At 40.3% G+C, this 23592-nt stretch overlaps 2 protein-coding genes across 11 annotated transcripts in view; one reads left to right on the top strand and one right to left on the bottom strand.

Annotated features, from left to right (window-relative positions):
• The window catches only part of RALGAPA1 (Ral GTPase activating protein catalytic subunit alpha 1), a 277367-nt gene extending 261642 nt beyond the window's left edge, over positions 1-15725 (bottom strand). For 2 of the 10 annotated variants that reach the window (XM_050798093.1, XM_050798096.1), the window contains exon 1: positions 15146-15722. In XM_050798093.1, the coding sequence (XP_050654050.1) occupies positions 15146-15251 (106 nt within the window). In that variant the 5' untranslated portion in view covers positions 15252-15722. Of the gene's footprint in view, positions 1-10971; positions 11712-15145 lie in introns of those variants that run through there. The other 8 variants (XM_050798086.1, XM_050798087.1, XM_050798088.1 and 5 more) reach the window with 7 other exon arrangements.
• Positions 1-23592, top strand: part of BRMS1L (BRMS1 like transcriptional repressor) — a 261816-nt gene that overhangs the window by 180404 nt on the left and 57820 nt on the right. The window lies entirely within an intron of this gene.

Here is a 23592-nt window from a genome sequence, read left to right as displayed (position 1 = left end):
TAAAAAAAGTTTTAACCAAAAACAATAACAACAAATGGATGCTTTCTTTTCTAAGATACTGAAAGCTTGTAACCCAACACATTTCTCTTTCCACCCTAGGTACCAGGAAATCTAAGAACCAAATTCAATGCCTTATTGCTGTAATCAGCTCATCTCTGAAAACTGATGTTTCCTTTAAGTGATAGCTATTCAGTTGTTGCTTGTTTTATCATTAATTGTTCTATTCCACATTTTATTCAATCCTATAAACCACGTAAAATCCTTCAGATGCAATAAAATCCTTAATAAACAAAATGTTAATACAATGACAATTTACAATATTTGAAAAAGCTTGTTCTATTAAGGTCAATCAGTAACACTGTTTATGTCAATAATCTGCAAAGTAAATCAATTCTTCATAAATACATAAAGCAGTTCAATGAGGTCAAATTCATTTTTCAAATCAGACAGATTCAAATTAAAGAACATATATTACATTATATACAAATTAAAGAATGTTAAAGCATCTAATGTCATGCATACAGGATTACTTACTAACACTGTACATCAAACTCTTTAAAAATAATCAAGTTTGGCTGGGCACAGTGGCTCACGCCTATAATCCCAGCACTTTGGGAGGTCGAGGCGGTCAGATAACTTGAGCTCAGGAGTTCAAGACCAGCCAGAGCAACACAGGGAAAATCCCCATCTCTATATAAATTTATTTTATATATATCTGAATATATGTGCGCGCACACACACACATATAGTTAGTTGGTTTATTTTTATAGGCAGGTTACAGTTCACACATTCTTAGATTTTCAGCCAAATCTGATAATCCATACTATTTTTTTTGTTTTTTTGTTTTGTTTTGTTTTGAGACAGAGTCTCACTCTATTACTCAGGCTGGAGTGCAGTGGCGCCATGTGGGCTCACTGCAAGCTCCGCCTCCCGGATTCTCCTGCCTCAGCCTCCCGAGTAGCTGGAACTACAGGCGCCCGCCACCATGCCCGGCTAATTTTTTTGTATTTTTAGTAGAGAAGGGGTTTCACCGTATTAGCCAGGATGGTCTCGATCTCCTGACCTCGTGATCTGCCCACCTCAGCCTCCCAAAGTGCTGGGATTACAGGCATGAGCCACCACACCCAGCCAATCCATACTATTTTTAAGTCATTTATTTAATAAACATATACAATTTATATTTATGTATTACCATTTATACCTACTGAATACTTTCTAAGTAAAGATATTTTACTCAAAAAGATATTTCTTTGTGAACCCATAAATACATTCAAGCTTAGAGAAAGACAAACATTTTTCACTAATCAATTTATGACAACAAATTCCTTCTCTAAATATAAAAAAGTAAAAAATGGGGACAAAGTTGTTTGGTATAAAGCCAATGTTCAGTCTCCTTTATTTAAGAGAACCTCTTATTATCAGCAACTGATGTCCAGTGTCTTGAAAACTGTTGCTTTTTCCGTGTGTGTTATTTTAATTGTTTCAGCATGTATAGACATCAGGTGAGGAAAGTGATTCCTGAAAGACAGCAAACAAACAAGGTATGCCCTATGGCCACTCCAGCTTACTGCCTTAGGACAGCTTCTAAGTCAAGGCGAGAGGAAAGCAAATCCAGGTGGACACAGCAAATTCCATGAATTAAGAAAGTGAAGCCGAGCACCCAGGAAGACCAAGGCAATCAGAGTTCACAGAACACAGCACCAAGGAGGAGACAGCTACACACAGAGAGAATCCAGGAGACTACAGAGAGTCCCCTTTAAGTATGATGATAGTATACTTATGAGGAAACTACTCAAGACAGAAGAACCATGCTGAAGTATTGGAGAGAGCAGTACCAGGTGCTCACACAGGACTGGGAACAGTGCTTGTTCCCAAAAGCTGGACTATAAAAATAAAATCTCATAATTCGTAGGGCATTGGGTCAAATACTGAGGAAGGTATTGCCTTATACTAGACAATAATTAACCCAAAATGGACCCACCCAACAAATCATAAAAGCAAGACCCAAAATAATAAAACTGTTTTCAAATAACTTAACTGTATCCCGGAAAAAAGCTCAAGAATTTATAGCCACCACACACGGTGGCTCACACCTGTAATCCCAGCGCTTTGGGAGGCCGAGGTGGGCAGATCACTTGAGCCCAGGAGCTTGAGGCCAGCCTGGGCAACATGGCAAAACAAAACAAAAAAAAAATTAGCTGGGTATGGTGGCACGCACCTGTAGTCCCCAGCTACTTGGGAGACTGAGGTAGGAGGATCGTTTGAGCCCAGGAGGTCGTGACAGACTGAGATCCTATCTCCAAAAACAAAACGAAACAGGCCGGGCGCGGTGGCTCAAGCCTGTAATCCCAGCACTTTGGGAGGCCGAGACGGGCGGATCACGAGGTCAGGAGTTCGAGACCATCCTGGCTAACACGGTGAAACCCCGTCTCTACTAAAAAATACAAAAAAAAAAACTAGCCGGGCGAGGTGGCGGGCGTCTATAGTCCCGGCTACTCGGGAGGCTGAGGCAGGAGAATGGCGTAAAAACCCGGGAGGCAGAGCTTGCAGTGAGCTGAGATCCGGCCACTGCACTCCAGCCTGGGCGACACAGCGAGACTCCGTCTCAAAAAAAAACAAAAAACAAAAAACAAAACAAAACGAAACAAAAAAAGAATTTATAGAAATAGAAAAATACCCAAAATATATTGCTTTTATGATTTGCTGGTGGGTCCAAAATATAAGAAAGTAAAATTCAGAATATCAGATAGCCAAAAGTTACCAGGTACACAAAGAATCAGGAAAACAAACCAGGATAAGGAAGGAGGATAATAAACTGAAATTCTAGAATTGAAAGAGATGTCACAATTAGTAGAGAAGTATATTATTTTAACTGTATTCAATATGTTCAAAAAGTTAAGAAGACACATAGATGATTTAAAACAAGGCCCAAGATGAACTAGATAAAAACTACAATTTCTGAGATAAAAAATCAACTAGACAGAATGGCAGAAGAAAAGATTAGTGAACTTGAAGACATAGCAATAGAAACTATCCAAGATGAAACACACAGAGGAAAAAAATCCAAAACATGAAAAACAATCAGTAAACTATGAGACTTTCCAATATACCAATAATACTTCTTAATAATCTAATATTAATATTCCCTAATACGGTAGTAAATAGAGTTCTAAACGTAAAGGGGGAGAAAGAAGTGAAAAATAATGACCAAAATTTTTCCAAGTTTGATGAAAACTATAAACCCACAAATCCAAGAAGCTCAATGAACCTTAAGCCAAGAAATATGAAAAAAACTAACCAAGGTACATGATAATCAAACTCCTCAATATCAGTGATGAAGAGGTCTTAAAAGCACCCAGAAAAGAAAATGACATCTTCCATAAAAAGTAAGATACAGATAATAGCAGACTTCTTATCAGAAACAATACAAACGAGAAGACAGTGGAGTAAAATCTTTAAAGAACAAAGGGAAAAAAGCCATCAACCTAGAATTCTAAAGAGAACAAAAGTATCTTTTTTTTTGAGATGGAGTCTCGCTCTGTCGCCTAGGCTGGAGTGCAGTGGCGCGATCTCAGATCTTGGCTCTCTGCAACCTCTGCCTCCCGGGTTCAAGCAATACTCCTGCCTGAGCCCCCCGAGTAGCTAGGACTACAGGCGCCTGCCACCACACTCGGCTAATTTTGTGTATCTTTAGTAGAGATGCGGTTTCACCGTGTTAGCCAGGATGGTCTCGATCTCCTGACCTTGTGATCCACCCACCTCGGCCTCCCAAAAGTATCTTTAAAAAAGAAGCCAAGGGCGGGTGCAGTGGCTCATGCCTGTAAACCCAGCACTTTGGGAGGCTGAGGCGGGAGGATCACAAGGCCAAGAGATCAAAATCATCCTGGCCAAAATGGTGAAACCCCATCTCCACTAAAAATACAAAAAATAGCTGGGCGTGGTGGTGTGCGCCTGTAGTCCCAGCTACTCAGGAGGCTGAAGCAGGAGAATCTCGAACCCAGGAAGCAGAGGTTGCAGTGGGCTGAGATCATGCTACTCACTCCAGCCTGGCGAAAGAGCGAGACTCCGACTCAAAAAAAGAAAAAAAAAGATGCCAAAGTAAAGACTTTTTCAGACAAACAAAAGCATAAAGAATCCATCACATACAGAGGAGGGGGAATAAAGAAAGGTTGGCTAATGCATATAAACATAGTTAGTTAGAAGGAATAAATTCAGTCATTTGATAACATGGTAGGGTGACTATATAGTTAACAATATATTGTATATCTCAAAATAGCTAGAAGAGGCCGGGCGCGGTGGCTCACGCCTGTAATCCCAGCACTTTGGGAGGCCAAGGAGGGAGGGATCACCTGAGGTTGAGAGTTCGAGACCAGCTTACCAACATGGAGAAACCCTGTGTCTACTAAAAATACAAAAGTAGGTGGGTGTGATGGCACATGCCTGTAATCCCAGCTACTTGGGAGGCTGAGGCAGGAGAATTGCTTGAACCCAGGATGCGGAGGTTGCAGTGAGCCGAGATCGCGCCATTGCACTCTAGCCTGGGCAACAAGAGCAAAACTACGTCTCAAAAAAATTTTTAAAAAAGCTAGAAGAGACTTTTTTTTTTGGAGACAGGGTCTTGCTCTGTCATCCAGGCTAGAGTGCACTGACATGATCACGGCTCACTGCAGCCTCGACCTCCTGGGCTCAAGCAATCCTCCTACCTCAGCCTCTCAAGTAGCTGGGATCACAGGTGGCTTGCCACCACATCTGTGTAATTTTTGTACTTTTTGTAGAGGTAGGGTTTTGCCTTGTTGCCCAGGATGGTCTTGAACTCCTGGGCTCAGGCAATCCACCAGCCTCAGCCTCCCAAAGTGCTGGGATTACAGGTGTGAGCCAACACGCGTGGCTTTTTTTCCCCCCCTGAAACAGGGTCTTGGACTGTCGCCCAGGCTAGTGTGAAGGGGCATGAACAAAGCTGACTGTAGGCAGCCTCAATCTCCTGGACTCAAGCAATCCCATCATCTCAGCTTCCTGAAACACTGGGACCACAAGTGCATGCCACAATACCTGGCTAATTTTTTAAATTTCCTGTAGAGACAGGATCTTGCATTGTTGTCCAGGCTGGTCTCAAACTCCTGGGCTCAAGCAATTCTCCTGCCTTGATCTCCCAAAGTGCTGGAATCCAGGCATTATCTACCATGCCCAGCCTGTAAGAGAAGACTTGAAATGTTTCCAGCACAAATAAATAATAAATGTTCAAGGTGGTGAATATCCTAAATACCTGGATTCGAGCACGATATATTGTATGCATGTATCAAAATGTCACATGTATCCCATAAATACGTACAAATTATGTATCCAAAAAAAATTTTTTTAAGAATCTATTACCAGCAGATCATCATCACAGAAAAAAATGTTAAAGGCAGTCCTTCCCACAGAAACAAAATTATACTGAATAGAAATATCGGCTGGGCATGGTGGCTTATGCCTGTAATCCCAGCACTTTGGGAGGCCCAGGCAGGCGATCACTTGGGGCCACGAGTTCGAAACCAGTCTCGCCAACACAGCAAACTTCATCTCTACTAAAAATACAAAAAAAAAAAAAGAAATTAGCCAGGTGTAGTGGCACATGCCTGTAATCCCAGCTATTTTGCAGGCTGAGGCACAAGAATCGCTTGAACTCAGGAGGTGGAGGCAGTAGTGAGCCAAGATTGCACCATTGCACTCCAGACTGGGCGACAGAGCAAGGCTCTGTCTCAAAAAAAAAAAAAAAAAAAAAGTATGCAAAGAAATGAAGAGCACTGGAAATGGTACTACATGGGTAAATATGAGACTTTTTATTATTTAAAAATCTTTAAAAGATCACTGCTTGTTTAAACAAAATAATGTAGTGTATGGCTGATAACAGGATAAGTAAAATATATGACAACAAAAGCATAAAAGTTGGGTGGAGAAATGGAATTAGATTCTTATAAGGTTCTTATACTACATGGGAAGTGGTATAATATCACTTAAAGGTGTATACTCTGGCAAGTTAAAGATGTATACCACAAGCTGAGCACGGTGGCTCACATGTAATTCTAGCACTTCAGGAGGCTGAGGAGGGCAGATCACCTGAGGTCAGAAGTTCGAGACCAGCCTGGCCAACATGGGGAAACCCCATTTCTACTAAAAATACAAAAATAAGCCGGGCATGGTGATGCGTGCCTGTAATCCCAGTTACTTGGGAAGCTGAGGCAGGAGAATCACTCGAACCTGGGAGGCGGAGGTTGCAGTGAGCCAAGATTGCACACTGCACTCCAGCCTGGGTGACAGAGCGAGACTCAGTCTCGGAAAACAAAACAAAACAAAAATAGATGTACACTATAAATCATAAAGCAATCACTGAAATAATAAATCAAGGGAAAAGAATCATAAAATTTGCTCAACTAATTCAAAAGAAGGGAGAAAAAAGGGAACTAAGGAACAGACAGGTCAAACAGAAAACCAACAGAAAGATGACAAACTCAAACCTAACCATATCAACAATCATGTTAAATGTACCTATCCAAACATCTCGATTAAAAGGCATAATTAGGTTAGATAAAAAAAGACCCAACCATATGCTGCCAACAATATAAACCCACTTCAAATATAAAAACACAAGTAGATTTAAAAGATGGGAATATATATATCCTGCTAACACTAATCAAATGAAAGTGGCAATGGCTATATTAATATCAAAGTAGATTCCAAAGCAAAGATTATTACCAGGGAGAAAGGTATCATTTCAAAATGATAAAGGAGTCAATTCATCAAAAAGAAATAATCCTAAAGGTTTAGACAACCAATGACAGAGCTTCAAAATATATGAAGCAAATACTGATAGAAGTTCAAAAGAAAATTGACAAAACCCACAATTACAGTGAGAAACTTCAACACTCTTCTCTGAATACTTGATGAAAACAACCAGACAGAAATTCATTAAGGACAGAGAAGACTTGAACAACACTAACAAGCAACTCGTCCTAATTGACATTTTTCAAACACTTAACCCACCAAGAGCAGAATATATATTCCTTTCAAGTGCATAAAGGAAATTTATCAAGTTAAAACATCTCTGGACCATCAAACAAATTTCATTAACTTTTAAATAATTCGGGTCACAAAAAACAATGTTTTCTAACTACAATGGAATTGAATTTGAAATCAATAACCAAAAGGTATCTGAATAATCTACAAATATTTGAAGTTAAAGAACAGACTTGTATATAACCCATGGATTAAAAAACTCAAAAGGAAAGTTAGAAAGTATTTTGGAAATAAATGAAAATGAAAATACAAAATATCCTAAGTTGTGAGATGCTAGTTAGGGGAAAATTTTTATCACTAAATGCCTATAGTAGAAAGAAGAACAGTTTCAAATCAATAACCACAGTTTACCATTTATGAAACTACAAAAAGAGCAAATTAAACTAAACTAAGCAGAAGAAAGAAAATAACAAAGACTGCTGGGCATGGTAACTCATGCCTGTAATCCCGGCATTTTGGGAGGCCGAGGCATGTGGATCACTTGAGGTCAGGAGTTTGAGACCAGCCTGGCCAGCATGGTAAAACCTCGACTCTACTAAAAATACAAAAATGAGCCAGGCGGGGTGGCGCATGCCTGTAGTCCCAGCTACTCGGAAGGCTGAGGCGGAGAATCGCTTGAACCCGGGAGGCAGAGGTTGCAGTGAGGCAAGATTGTGCCACTGCACTCCAGCCTGGGTGACAAGAGCGAAACTCTGTCTCCTACCTCCCGCCTACAAAAATAAAAAAGAAAATAGCAAAAACCAAAGCAGATATCAAGGAACCTAAACACACACACACACACACACACACACACACACACACACAGAAAAATCAATAAAACCAAAAGATGGTTCTTTAGAAGATCAATAAAAGTGGTAAGACTCTAGTCAGGTTGATCAGGAAAAGAAAGACAAATTATCAGACAAGAAATGAGAAAGATAACATCACCATGGGTCCTACTACATATATACATACACACACACATTTGAGAGTCCCGCTCTGTTGCCCAGGCTGGAGTACAGTGGCATAATCTCAGCTCACTGCAACCTCTGCCTCCTGGGTTCAAGTGATTCTCCTGCCTCAGCCTCCCTAGTAGCTGGGACTACAAGCATGAGCCACAAGGTCCGGCTACTTTAGTATTTTTAGTTCAGACAGGATTTCAGCATGTTGGTCAGGCTGGTCTCCAACTCCTGACCTCAAGTGATCCACCAGCCTTGCCCTCCCAAGTGCTGGGATTACAGGCATGAGCCACTACGCTCGGACATGAATCCTATCATATTGAAAGGATAATAAGAGAGTATAATGAATAATTTATACCTATAAATTTGACAACTTAGATGAAATCTTGTTTATATCAACAGAAACAGAAAAGCATTCAATAAATCCAACATCCATTCCTGATGTTGGATTCCTGGGAATTCTATTCCTGGGAAACCCTCAGCCAACCAGGAATAGAATGAAACTCTCTAAACCTGATAAAGGGCATCTACAAAAAACCTACAGTTAGTATCATACTATACAGTGAAAAAAAATCAATCATTGCTTTACCCCTAAGATCAAGAACGAGATGAGGCTGCCCACTCTCATTACTTCTAGTCTATGTCATACTGGAGGTTCTAGTCACTTCAGTAAGGCAAGAAAAAGAAACAAAAGGCATCCAGATTGGAAAGGAAGAAGTAAAACTATATTTTTAGACTGATTCTCTATGAAAAATATCCAAAAGAATCTACAAAAAACTAACAGAACTTGCTGGGCACTGTAGCTCACACCTGTAATCCCAGGACTTTGGGAGGCCGAGGCGGGTGGATCACGAGGTCAGGAGTTCAAGACCAGCCTTACCAACATGGTGAAACCCCGTCTCTAGTACAAATACAAAAATCAGCCAGCCTTCGTGGTGCGTGCCTATAATCCCAACCACTCAGTAGGCTGAGGCAGGAGAATTGCTGAACCTGGGAGGCGGAGGTTGCAGTGAGCCAAGATCATCCCACTGCACTCCAGCCTGGGCGACAGAGTGAGACTCTGTCTCAAAAAAATAAATAAATAACAGAACTAAGTCAGTTCAGCAGGTTTGTAGGACATAAGCTCAATATACACAAATCAATGGTATTTCCCGATATGAGATCCAATCAGAAATAGATATAAAGGTAACATTTATAAAAGATCAAAGTAGAAAATATTTAGGGATAAGTCTGACAAAAGATGTGTAAGACCTGCACACTGAACTACAAAACACTGCTGAGAGAAATTAAAGAAGTCTTAAGTAGGTGGAGAAACGCCTTGTTCATGAATCAGTGTATTCAATATTGTCAATTTTCCCAAACTGATCTATAGATTCAACATAATCCCAATCAAAATCCCAATAGGTTTTTTGGTGGTGGTGGTGGCGGGTTTTTAAGAAATTGACCACCTTTTAAAAAAAAAAAAAGACAGAGTGTCAGTCACTGTGTCACCCAAGCTGGAGTGCAGTGGTGCCATCACAGCTCATTGTAGTCTCGACCTTCCAGGCACACGTGATCCTCTCACCTCAGCCTCCCAGGTGGCTGGGATCCCAGGCACACACTACCAAGCTCAGCTTTTTTTCTTTTTCTTTTTCCTTTTTGGAGAGATGGGGTTTCAGCATGTTGTCCAAGCTCAAGCTGGTCTCAAACTCCTAGGCTCAAGCAATCTGCCCACCTCAGCCTCCCAAAGTGCTGGGATTACATGTGTGAGCCACCACACCAAGCTCAACAAATTTTAAAGTTCATATGGAAATGTAAAGGACCTGGCATTTGGGAAAAAAAAGAAACTTTGAAAAGGAAGAACAAAGTGGGAGGGACAACACTACTTGATTTCAAGATTTATTATAAAGTTACAGTAATCAAACACTGTGGTACTGGCACCAACGAAGATAAACAGATCACTGGAACAAAATAGAGTCCAGAAATAGGCCCATACATATTTCTGGAAAACTAAGTTTTGGCAAAAGTACAAAGGCAATTCAGTAAAGATAGTCTTTTTCAACAAACAGAGCTGGAACAACTGGATATCCAAATGCAAAAACATAAACTTCAAGCCACCTCATACCATAGCTTAAAACTCAAGATGAATCACAGAGCAAAATAGATCCTAAAACTGTAAAACTTCTAGAAAAAAGCTAGAAGAAAATCTTTGTGAGCATGGGTTAGGCAAAGATTTTAGATACAAAATCAAAAAGCAAAAACCATAAAGAAAAAATTGACATATAGACAATAAAAATTAAGCATTTCTGCTTCTTCAAAGAAACTTCTTCAAAGAAAACTTTAAGAGAATGAAGAGACAGTCCAAAGACTGGGAAAAAAAACTTTGCAAATCATGTGTCTGATAAATCTGTATTCAGAATATAAAGAACTTTCTTTTTCCTTTTTTGAGAGTCTCACTCTGTCACCCAGGCTGGGGTGCAGCTGCACAATCTCGGCTCACTGCAAACTTCCACCTCCCAGGTTCAAGCAATTCTGCCGTCTCAGCCTCCTGAATAGCTGGATTACAGGCGTGTGCTACCACACCTGGTTATTTTTAGTAGAGACGGGGTTTCACCATGTTGGCTGGGCTGGTCTCGAACTCCTGACCTCAAGTGAGCCACCTGCCTCGGCCTTCCAAAGTGCAGAGATTACAGGCATGAGTCACTGCACCTGGCCTAAAGAACTTTCAAAACTGAATTAAGAAAGCAAAAAACTTAATTAAAAAACATGTAAAAGATGTAAACACAAACTCATCAAAGAAGTTATACAATGGCAAACAAGTACAATAAAAAGATATCTGATGCCTGGCACAGTGGCTCACGCCCGCCTGTAATCCCAACATTTTGGGAGGCCAAGGTGGGCCGATCACCTGAGTTCAGGATTTCAAGACCAGCCTGGCCAACACAGCAAAACCCCATCTCTACTAAAAGTACAAAAATTAGCCAGGCATGGTGGTACCCACCTGTAATCCCAGCTACTTGGAGGCTGAGGCAGGAGAATTGCTTGAACCCAGGAGGTGGAGGGTGAGGTGAGCTGAGATCTCGCCACTGCACACTGCACTCCAGCTTGGGAGACAGGGCAAGACTCCATCTCAAAAAAAAAAAAAAGAGATTTGGTATCAAGGAACTACTAATTATAACTAGTACACACTTAAGAGTGGCTGAGTGGCTGAAATTAAGACTGGCCATACTGATTGGTGCTGGTGGTGCATATGTGTAGGAACTGGAACTCTCATCACTGCTGGTGAGTATGTAAAATGGTGAAAAACAATTTGACCATCTCTTACAAAGCTAAATGTACAACTGCCATATGATCCGGACATTTCAATCCTAGGTATTTATCCAAGAGAAATAAAGCATAGGTCTTTCACAGCAGCTTTATTTGTAACAGCCAAGAACAACCCATATTTCCATCAACAGGTGAATGGATTTAAAAACTGTGAATAATGGCGGGTGCGATGGCTCACACCTATAATCCCAGCACTTTGGGAGGCTGAGGCAGGCGGATCATGAGGTCAGGAGTTCAAGACCAGCCTGACCAACATGGTGAAACCCTATCTCTACTAGAAATAAAAAAAAAAGGCCAGGCGCGGTGGCTCATGCCTGTAATCCCAGCACTTTGGGAGGCTGAGGCAGGTGGATTGCCTGAGCTCAGGAGTTCAAAACCAGCCTGGGCAACACAGTGAAACCCCGTCTCTACTAAAATACAAAAAAAAAAAAAAAAAAAAAAAATTAGCCTGGCATGGTGGCGCGGCGCCTGTAATCCCAGCTACTCAAGAGGCTGAGGCAGTGGTTGCAGTGAGCCAAGATCACGCCTGGGTGACAGAGTGAGACTCCATCTCAAAAAAAAACCAGAAGAAATCAAACATAAAATGACCGTACAGGATAATTCCATTTATATACTGTATAATCCCATTTATATAAAACCCTAGATAATGCAAACTAATCTAGGGTGACAGCAGATTACTGGTTGCTCAGGAAAGGTGGGAGAGTGCAACTAGGATGGGAGAAAGATATTACAAAGGGGCATGAGAAAACTTTGGGAGGTTATACATACTTACATATATACACACACACACACACACACACACACACACACGCACGCACATATTTTTTTTCTTTTTTTTTTTTTTCTGAGAGGGAGTCTCGCTCTGTTGCCCACGCTGGAGTGCAGTAGCGTGATCTTGACTCACCACAACCTCCGCCTCTGGTGTTCACGCAATTCTCCTGCCTCAGCCTCCCAAGTAGCTGGGACTACAGGTGCGTGCCACTATGCCTGATTTTTAATAGAGACTGAGTTTCACTGTGTTGGCCAGGCTGGTCTTGAATTCCTGACGTCGTGATCCGCCCACCTCAGCCTCCCAAAGTACTGGGATTACAGGCGTGAGCTACGGCACCCAGCTGATTATACATATATTATCCTGATTGTCACTATCTATATATTGGATATTTTAAATCTTTGTTATTCGTGAGATATGCATATGTAAAAATTATTCAATTATGTACTTTAAATATGTGCAATTGACTATGTGCGAATTATACCTCAATAAAGCTGTCAGAATTATTTAACAATAAATAATATATTTTTAGCTAAATAAGCACTTATCTTTTTATTTTTACATCAAGAGGACAGAACTGTTAGCTTTAAAGTAAAACAAAACTAACATTTAGTCAATACCCACTACATGCCAAATATTATGTTAGCCAATTTACATGTGCTAATTTATAGTATCATTACCATTACTTGTAAAATGGGTGAGAGCGGGTAGGTAGAAAGGACAACAGCTTTAGAAACCAGACAAGGCTTTTTTTTCTGTTTTAAGAAAACCCTGACTTTAGTTTCTACAAATCAAGTATGTAATAATATCAATAAACATACCAGATTTAAATCTAAATCCTCAGAGTCAAGTTCTATAAATTTAACTTGGATTGTCCTACAGTGGGAACACATGCCAGGAAAAAAGTTTACAGCGGATATTTAAATTATGATTATGTTCTCATACATATGGATGCACTGAATCCTCCTATAAGTACTCTGAGTGAATGGCAGTTCTGTTTGGTCCCATATGAACTATGGGACCAAACAAAAATCAAAAGCCTGTGTAACTGGCAATACTCAGTTACTCTGCAAACTAGTTTCCTCATTGTGTTTACCTTATTTAAAACCTGTACCTTCTTCCAAAAAAGACTGAAATTGGCTTTTCCATCTGCAAAATCAAATACCTGACTGGCAGACCTCTAAAAGACACTAGTTTTTGTCATTCTACTTTGTCTCATTCGTTTTCTTAGAAATTACATTAAGTGTATTTCAAACAAAATAACGACAACAATAAAAGACTTGTTTTGTTTTCAAACCAAGCAAGCTAAGTCCTACAAAATACCTTGTATGTGTGACCTCTCTCTTAATTTATCTTTTAATTTTCCATGTCTCCCAGACGGAAAAAAACTCTATGCCAAAAAAGTATATATAAATAATTCCTTAACCATTCTATAAATAAAGTATAGCCCTTAATTTAGGAAATCTCAATACTTTATTGGAACTCAACTTTATAGCTGTGCCGTTACCTAACCTACAGCTTATCCCAAGTAGGTGTCAAGCTCCATTAAGTGTTCAATTTCAAATTGCCATTACCTGTGGTCCCTCTCCTGCATTCACATATTAACTTTCTGTGTCCTATTCCCAGCTAAATCTTTATTTCAATGGCTTAATTCTCAAGTAGAATGAAAACAAAAAGATCACAATCTCCACTATATTTAGAAGCTTTATATTTTCTTGAAAACTGAGCTTTTTATAGCTCTAAACTGGATTAACTGCTTTCTTACTACTCCACTGGAATAAATACAATTTACTTGTGACAAAGATTAGCTGTCATAAATGTAGAAAGAGTAAAAAAAAACAAACTAGAGACACAAATCTGGGTTCCAGTTCTGACTCAGCCTCCTAGTAGCTGGCTGACTACTTGATGTTTCCAAACTTCAGCTTTTTTGTTTGTAAAAAATGGAGAATAATAATACCTACCTATAGAGTGACTGCAAGGATTATCATAATTTACGTGAAATGACTGTAAACAGTAAAGCATCATAGAAATGGGTAATATTGGTGGTATCCTGGTGGTATGAGTAAACAGTAGACTAGAGAAACATGTACCTCAAATAAGGGACTTACTTTTTTCACTAAATAAACATCACTTTCCAAAACAAATACGCATCAGGAAGACAGCTCGAGATAAACTCTGAACTAGGATTCAGGCATCTGGATGAATGCATCTTCTTCAGCCAGTTCTACCATTAACTCTACGTATCAACACAGGCAAAATAACTTTCCTTTTCATCTCAAATGTCTTCATCTAAAAAATCCATTTATTGGACCATAAGTTCCATAAGTATTATAACAACCCTTACCAGCCTACCAAATGACTAAGTATTCAAAAGAGTCGATTAACATTATATTCAAAACTTAGAGCACTGTTTGGTCTACCAGCAAAACAGAACTTAAGGGCAGACGACGGTACAAAAAAATTTTTTTTAATTAAATAAAAATAGAATTATATACAATTCTCGAGAAGCAAAGGATGAGATAAACTACCTATAATAGTTCTCCCTCTAAATGACTAGTGATGAACAAGGTGCATTAACAAAAGGGCGGGGTTCCTTCCCACAGCTTTTTGGGAACCACCCACTTCCCAAAGAGGTGTGACTGCTTCCTCCTTGTCTTCATCTGCCAAGAAACTTGAAAGATTAAGGTTTATATTGTCTGAGAAAGGATTTTATTTTTCTTTTTACTTGGGTGGGGTTGGCAGTAGTCATCTGGCAAACATATCCTATAAACACCATTATCCACAATGCCAGGTCTCCCCGCAAAGCCTTAAAGATCTAAGTTTTTACAGTAATACCAATTTTAAAAAATGAATTCAGACTATTAACTCAAAATTAGATATTCCTGCGTTAACCGTAATTAGTGCTGCCAACTGCCAAGTTTTCGCTTCTCCGAATTATTCACCCTCCCGCGTCTCCGCAGAGGCTACGATTTGCCCTCTCCTGCACCGCGCCAGGTCCCGAGGGAGAGTCCGCAGGGGCTCCCAGGAAAGGGAAGGCCGGGCAACCCAGGCCTCGGCGCTGCCACCCCTTGCTCCTCACCGATGACGATGCGCAGGTGCTTGAGGCGAGTCAGTGCGTCCTTCTTGGTGTCCAGCACCTTCTGGGTGGACTTCTTCACGTCCCCGTGCGGCTTCTTGGAGAACATCCTGCCGCTGCCACTGCCACTGCCACTGCCACAGCCGGCTCCCAGCCGGGTCCCGGCGGCAGAAAGTGGAGGGAGTGGGCGGGGAGGAGACTAGCCGAAGCGCCTCATTAGCTCCCCAGCCTTGCGGGCCAGGGCAGAGCCGACTCCTCCCCGATCCAGACCAGGGCCGCCACCTCCACCAGCCTCGCGCCGCGGCTCCAAGGCACCTCCGGCCCCGGCTCCAATATGGCGGATCCCTCTCCCGGCCCTGCACGGAGCGAGATAGACCCGGGCGGGCCGCCTGCAGCCGCCGCTCGTCTCCAGCGGCCGCCGCTCGCCGCCACAGGCCGGGGCCCCGGACCCAGAGCCACGGAGGTGGAGCTCTCGGCGGCAGCAGCACAACTCTCTCCCTGAGGCCCCCTTAAGGTTGAAGCTTCTTTAGCAGCTTACACCCTGCAGAGGCCGAAACGGAGACGAGTGTAGTAGTGATGGGGTTTCACGACTCTGCCGTCGGTGGCGAACGGTGTCCGTGGCAACCGCCTTCTGACGTCAAGGGTTCTTGACGTCATGCCAGCATGAGATCACCGGTGGCACTCCCCGCCTTGGTTTCCTGTGTAGGCAGCCAAAGGAGAATCTCAAGAAAGGCAAGGAAGGTAGTTACTGCGTGCTCCATTGTAAGCAAAATGATAGTAATAAGAAAAGAGAAGTAATCTTTATTAAATATGTCCATGATTTATCTTTGAAAATGTGCATAAGTTGTTGTGGCCACCAGATCCTCTAGCAGAAAGATAAACGAAGCTAAAGTTGGGCAATTTATTCTGTCCTAAATCTATTACTAATAATATTTCCTGCACTATGTATGTGATTTTTTTCATATTTTTTCTGTTTGCTATATCATATCCCTGTTTTTTGCCGCAAACGACTTGACAACAGAAAGGCTTAAGCAGAGCTATCTAGGTTTTTAAAATAAAAGTAATCTTGCTTTCCTTTTTTTATTGTGCTTTTAAAAATCTTTTCCCTATCTGCACCCCACATAAAGATGAATATGTTGTCAGTTTTTCCTCTGCAAAGAAAAATTCAAGATTCTTACTGCATTGATGGAGTCATCTGAAGAATCTGCAATAGCTGAAAAAAATCCGTGAAATTCTGAATGACATAAATTGAAATTTTTATTGGTACCTTTTTTTTTTTTTTTCTTTTTCTTTCCAGACAGGGTCTCTGTCGCCCAGGCTGAAGTGCAGTGGTGCGATCTTGGCACACTGAAGCCTCAGCCTCCCAGGCTCAGGTGATGCTCCCACCTCAGCCTACCGAGTAGCTGGGACCACAGGCGCGCGCCACCACATCCAGCTAATTTTTGTGTTTTTTGTAGAGACAGGGTTTCGCCATGTTGCCCAAACTGGTCTAAAACTCCTAGACTCTAGTGATCCGCCCGCCTCAGCCTCCCAAACTGCTGGGATTACAGGCGTGAGGCCACTGCCCCGATCAGGAAACTTTCCTCCACAAAATAATTTGATGAAGAGTGAGTTTGCTTGTTTGAAGAACTGTTTCCTTCTTTATTCTCACCCATAGCAATAGACTTGTCCAATGAAATATGCGATTAACAGAAAAGTAACAAAATCAGCAAAGAAGAGAGATGTAAGGCATTTGCCAGAATTATGTTAAAATATAGTACTTTGCTTAATGGTAGCTTGTTTCAACAACAATCCTATATTTTTTAAAGTACAAAAAATTTATTCAGTTTCTCCATGTATGGTTTGTTTGTATCATCAAACTTACAAACCATGCAAGTTTTGAGGAAGCTTATAACATAATAGAAAAATAAGGGGATTGTTCAAGAGATTTTAGTTCTAGTTCCTCTCAGCACCAGTTTTCTTATTAATAAAATCAAAATAAGGTCTGTCCCTCACAGTTTCATGAAATTTAGGCTATAATACAGTGTTTTCAAGCATGATCTTTAGAATGACATAGACTTAAATTAGACATTCTGTTTTTTACTTGCAAGGATTTACTTGCTCTCGGGCCCTTGGCATGTAGTTCAGTCTCAGCCTCATTTTCCTCATTTGTAAACTACATCAGTGATTGTGATAATTAGGTGAGAAAAATATTGAAAGTTACTTCTATAATGACACATCTCATAACATTCCTTTCCTTCACAGAATTTAAGTAGAGTAATTTGTGTAACTGTTTAAAGATTCACTCTTTCATGAGATTGTAAACTCCCTGAGGACAGAGACCATATAGATTTTGTCTAAAGTTGTATCCCAGTCTTCTTGCAAAGTGCTCTTTGCAAGATAGGCTCAATAAATATGTGTCAAATAGAAAAATGAATGTCACTTTCCCTTCCTTTCTCTTGCACAAGCACTCAGTAAATGTTTGGCAAATGAGTGACATAATTTTAGAGAATAAAAATGTAACATATCATTAATAATAATTATATGGCTGGCATACCTGAGAAAAAATGAAAACATCATTGCAAAACAAACTAGCATAATGTGATTTAGATATGGCACACCCATCCCACTGCCTGGTTTTCTCTTCCCATTGATTTAAATATTAAAATTCTTTGAAAGTATAAGTCTTCCCCACAGCAGACATAATTATCATGGAAATAAAACTCAGAAAATTACCTTTGAAATATTACTTGTGAGGGCTCGGCGCGGTGGCTCATGCCTGTAATCCCAGCACTTTGGGAGGCCGAGGCAGGCGGATCACAAGGTCAGGAGTTCAAGACCAGCCTGACCAACATGGTGAAACCCCATCTCTACCAAAAATACAAAAAAATTAGCCTGGCATGGTGGGGTGCACCTGAATTCCAGCCACTCAGGAGGCTGAGGAAGGAGATTTGCTTGAACCCAGGAGGTAGAGGTTGCAGTGAGCCAAGATTGTACCACTGAACTCCAGCCTGGGTGACAGAGCAAGACTCTGTCTAAAAAAAAATATATATACACACACACACACACACACACACACACATATATATACACAAACATATATATACACACATGTATATATACACACATATATATATATAACATTCTGGACTCAAGCAATCCTCTCACCTCAGCCTCCCATGTAGTTGAGAACACAGGCACATGCCAAAAAGTCCAGCTAATTTAAAAAAAATTTTAGTAGAGGGCTGGGTGTGGTGGCTCATGCCTGTAATCCCAGTACTTTGGGAGGCCGAGGCAGGCGGATTACCTGAGGTCAGGATTTCAAGACCAGCCTGACCAACATGGAGAAACCCCTTCTCTATTAAAATTACAAAATTAGCTGGGAGTGGTGGTGCATGCCTGTAATCCCAGCTACTCGGGAGTCTGAGGCAGGAGAATCGCTTGAACCTGCGAGGCGGAGGTTGCAGTGAACTGAGATCGCGCCATTGCACTCCAGCCTGGGCAACAAGAGTGAAACTCCCACACACACACACACACACACACACACACAAATTTAGTAGAGACAAGGTCTCACTATTTTTCCCAAGCTGGTCTTTAACTCCTGGCCTCAATGGATCCCCCTGCCTCAGCTTCCCAAAGTGTTGGGATTACAGATTACAGGCATGAACCACCACGCCTGACCTACACCCAAATGTTTATAACAATTTTATTCCTAACTCCAAAAACGAGAAGCAACCAAGATATCTTTCAATAGTTAAATGAATAAACAAACTGTGGTACATCCATACAATGGAATATTATTCAGCAATAAAAGGAAATGAGTTCTTGAGCCACAAAAAGACATGTATGACATTTAAATGCATATTGCTAAGTGAAATAAGCCAGTCTGAAAAGGCTACATACTGTGTGATTCTAGTTATATGACATTCTGGAAAAGGCAATATTATAGCAATAGTAAAAAGATCAGTGGTTGCAAGCGGATTGAGGGGAGGTAGAAGAAGATTGAATAGGTGAAGGATGGGATATTTTTTAGGGTGGTGAAGCTATTCTTTTTTTTTTTTTTTTTTTTTCTGAGACAGAGTCTCACTCTGTCACCCAGGCTAGAGTGCAGTGGCGCAATCTCGGCTCACTGCAACCTCCGCCTCCCAGGGGCTCACCACCACACTCAGCTAATTTGTTTGACTTTTAGTAAAGATTGGGTTTCGCCATGTTGCCCAGGCTGGTCTTGAACTCCTGGGCTCAAGCAATCCACCTGCCTTGGCCTTCTAAAGTGCTGGGATTACAGGTGTGAGCCACCGTGCTCCACCCTTACCCATATACTTCAGATCATTTCTAGATTATTTTGAATACGTAATGCAATGTAAATGCTATGTAAATAGTTGGTATTCTGTTTTGTTTAGGGAATAATGACAAGAAAAAACATTTGTAGGTGTTCATTAGAGATGTAACCTTCCATTTTTTTTCTGATTCCTAGTTGGTGGAATTCACAGATGTAGCACTCATGGATATGGAGGGCCAACTGTACACATATGTTTACTAGCACATCTATATACACATACCTATAAATATTTCTGTATGTAACCATCTGTATCTGTATTAAGCTAAATGTGAATTAATACCTATGTGGTGCCTCAACTCTAATCCATTACTAGATGAATCATTCTACCCTCCTCCCTTTACTTATAAACTCCCACTCCAACAATAAGATACTTGGTTCCCACCATATACCAAACATTTACTTAATTATTTAATTGCAGTGTACATGTATAACAGTATCAGAATTGTTAACCTACTTTCCCATGAGAAACAACTTTATTAACTAGAGTACAGTGCATATGTATATTTTCTTTTGCCTTTAGTCTTACAGATTCCACTCATTCCCAAATAAGTACCTTTTTCTACACCTTCTTTAGTGAGGTTGTTTCATACATTATAATACAGTTTGATTATTTTGTCACATTTTGTGTTCCAGCCAGGATCCTCTGACTCTTAAATGATTTCTTTTAATATGCATACATTAAGGTTCATTCTATATGCTATGAAATAGTTCTATGATTATTGGCAAATGCATCGGGTCATGTATCCACAATTACAGTATCATATAGAATAGTTTCTGCCTGGGCGTGGTGGCTCATGCCTGTAATCCTAGCACTTCAGGAGGCCAAGGCAGGCAAATCACTTGAGGTCAGGAGCTCGAGACCAGCCTGCCCAACATGGTGAAAACCCAGCTATTCAGGAGGCTGAGGCAGGAGAATTGCTTGAACTTGGGAGGTGGTGGAGGTTGCAGTGAGACGAGATCATGCCACTGCACCCCAGCCTGGGCGAGAGTGAGACTCCATCTCAAAAAAATATATATTTTGTATTTAAATTTTTAAAATTTCCCCTAGACTACTCAGCAGAAAAAAAAAATCTATTTTTTTTCTATCACAAAAAATATTTGGTGAGAAAAGTGTTATTGCTTTTTTTTTTTTTTTTTTTTGCAAATTTGCTTATAGTTTGGCTTAATTAAAGACAGCTGGATTCTTACATACGCTATTCTTTTTTGGTTGAAATATATGAAGATAATCTGACTTCCTATGTATACGTAATTGGTAAAAAGAGTGTTTTAATATCTTTTTCAGATAACTGTTGACACTACAATAAAAGGCAACAAGTGGTAGTTTTTAAAATTCCAACTTTTATCTTAGATTCAGGGGGCACATGTGCAGGTTTGTTACATGGGTATACTGCGTGATGCTGAGGTTTGGGGTACAATTGTATCCATCACGCAGGGAAAGAGTATAGTACGTGATAGTTTTTCAACCCTTTCTCCGCTCCCTGCTGCCACCTTCTGGTAGTCTCCAGTGTCTGGCATAAAGATTATGCCCACGTGTACCCAACGTCAAGCTCCCAGCAAGAGGTAGTTTCTTAAAGATGAGTTGCAGTACGGAATATGAAAGCCTATCAGTAAACATTTTGTACTCCTTACATTAAAGTCTTGTGCTTTGAATAGATCTTTCACCTATACATGATTTTGTAACATTATGCATTCATCAAAATAATTGTTTGCTGACTTACACAGATCTTTAAAATGCTAACACATTACATTAAATAACATTAAAAAAAAACCTCACATACATCAGAAAGCCTTTAAGTATTGGAAAGTTTTCATACTCACAATGGTTGGTAAAAGTTTTTCAAATTTCTGATTTTTTAGTTAGAAGCTTAAATTTTATCCTTGGTAACAAATAATGTCAATTGTTCTCCTAAAATGACAGGCGCATTCTATTTATTTTTGCCAATATGCCAAATACCCATGTCTGAATTACTGTAGTTTGTTTATCACTTCTTTCATGTAAAAATGTCATTTTCTGAATAAAGTCGCTAGGTCAGTTCACAACTCAATTGCACAATTTTCTTTTATTAAGACCACCATTGTATTTTAGTATGCAGCATTAGTCCTTGCTCCTTATAAAATTCTAAACATTACGTACACATAGTTTCTGTATTTTCTGTGACAAAATGAGCATATAAAGAGCAACTGCTTCATCAAGGACAGTTTTAAGTGAAACTGGCTTTTCATTTTTACTGTGTGTGACAATGAAGAATACAATGAATATCAGTACAGTTTGGTACCACTGCCTTCATGCTAAGGGACCAGCTATTTCACCCATCATTGCTTTTGCACATCAGTTCCAATGTCAATATGTTTTGTAATATCTTTCTATGCACAATTCTCGGCTCACTGCAGCCTCAACCTCCCAGGCTCAATTGAATCTCCCACCTCAGCCTGCTGAGTAGCTGTTACTATGGGCATGCACTACCACACCTGGCTAATTTTTGTATTTTTTGTAGAGATGGGGTCTCACCATGCTGTCTAGGCTGGTCTTAAGCTCCTGGGTACTCTAGCCATCCACCTGCCTTGGCCTCCCAAAGTGCTGGGTACAGGCGTGAGCCACTGTGCCTGACCATATCTTTCTGTTGTAATTGCATTGATCATGATTTATTGTGTTCAGTTATCTTTTGATATTTAATTTTTAAAGAAAGCAAGTAACATTCACAGACAAGTCAAGAAGCATTAAATGAAATATGATTTATTATGAACAGAGAGCTGAAAATCATACACAGTGAGTATAAAACTCAAGCAAAATATGTCAAGGAGATTTCTTGAAGCAATGACTGCTGATATTATTTAGTAGCATAAGGAAATGACTCAAATATGGAGACAAGTAAACTATATTTTAATCTTCTCTCTCATGCCCCAAATTTAATTTACTATCAAGTTTTGTCAATCTTACCTCCCAAATATCTCAAATTTGTCTATTTTGTTTCCCCCACACAGCCTCTACCTGTCTAAGCTGTCAGAATATTTTATCACAGTATCTGATTGATATTGAGATAAAGTATCATTTTCTACTAAGCAACCAGTCATCTTTTTATAAGATCTAATCTCAAATCAATGTAATTTTATCACTAATCTAATCTTATCTTCTCTTCTTAGGAACTCCCCAATAATATCCACTGTATTTAGGATTTTAAAAAAATTCTAATTTCCTTACCATAACTTATCAAGCCTTTGCTTATCTCATCAATCTTACCTTGTATCTCTTTCATTCTTGAACATTAATAACCATCCACAGTAGTCTCTTTATTCCTCAAACATGAATATGCCAAGTGTTTTTCTAATTCAGGACCTTCAATATACTATTCTCTCAGCTTATAATGTCCCTCCTCTCATTCCAATCTGGGCTAACTCCTACTCATCTCTCAGGTCTTCGCTGAAATATTACTACTTTAGAGAAGCCTTACCTGCCATCCACTCCCAGTCTCAATTGGGTCTCTGTATTATGCTCTCATAACACCATCAGACAGCATACCTCAGTTTGTAAAGCTGCTTAATATTTATCTCTCTACTTTTCCCTAAGTTCTATGAAGTAATAAGCTGTGTCTCATTTGTTCACCAATGAATCTATTGAATCCAGAACAGTACTTCAGGTTAAATACAAATTATAGGAGGCTATTGTTTTGGACTAAGTTCCTGTACTAGGCCCCCAAAGATCAGACTAAGAATCAAAATGGAGTCACCCACAATAAAGTTTCACATCACCAAACCTAAACTAGGTTGTTAATCTTGCCTTCCAAGAATTGAGAGAGAGATATGAGGGGGTATTCAAAAAGTTCATTAAAAATGTGTATTATAAACAAACAAACAAACAAACAAAACTGGCTGAGCGCAGTGGCTCACACCTGTAGTCTCAGCACTTTGGGAGGCCGAGGCAGGTGAATGGCTTGAGCCCAGGAGTCAAGACCAGCCTGGGCAACATGGTGAGACATGTTGTCCATGGCTAATACAAAAATTAGCCGGGCATGGTGGCACGTGCCTGTAGTCCCAGCTACTTGGGGGGCTGAGGTGGGAAGACTGCTTGAGCTCGGATGGCAGAGCTTGCAGTGAGCTGTGATCACGCCACTGTACTCCAAGCTAGGCAACAGAG

The sequence above is a fragment of the Macaca thibetana genome, chromosome 7 (genome assembly GCF_024542745.1).
Source record: "Macaca thibetana thibetana isolate TM-01 chromosome 7, ASM2454274v1, whole genome shotgun sequence".
NCBI classification, from domain to species: Eukaryota; Metazoa; Chordata; class Mammalia; order Primates; family Cercopithecidae; genus Macaca; species Macaca thibetana.
Note: the sequence above shows the minus strand (reverse complement) of the source record. Positions and strands in the feature narration are given on the sequence as shown.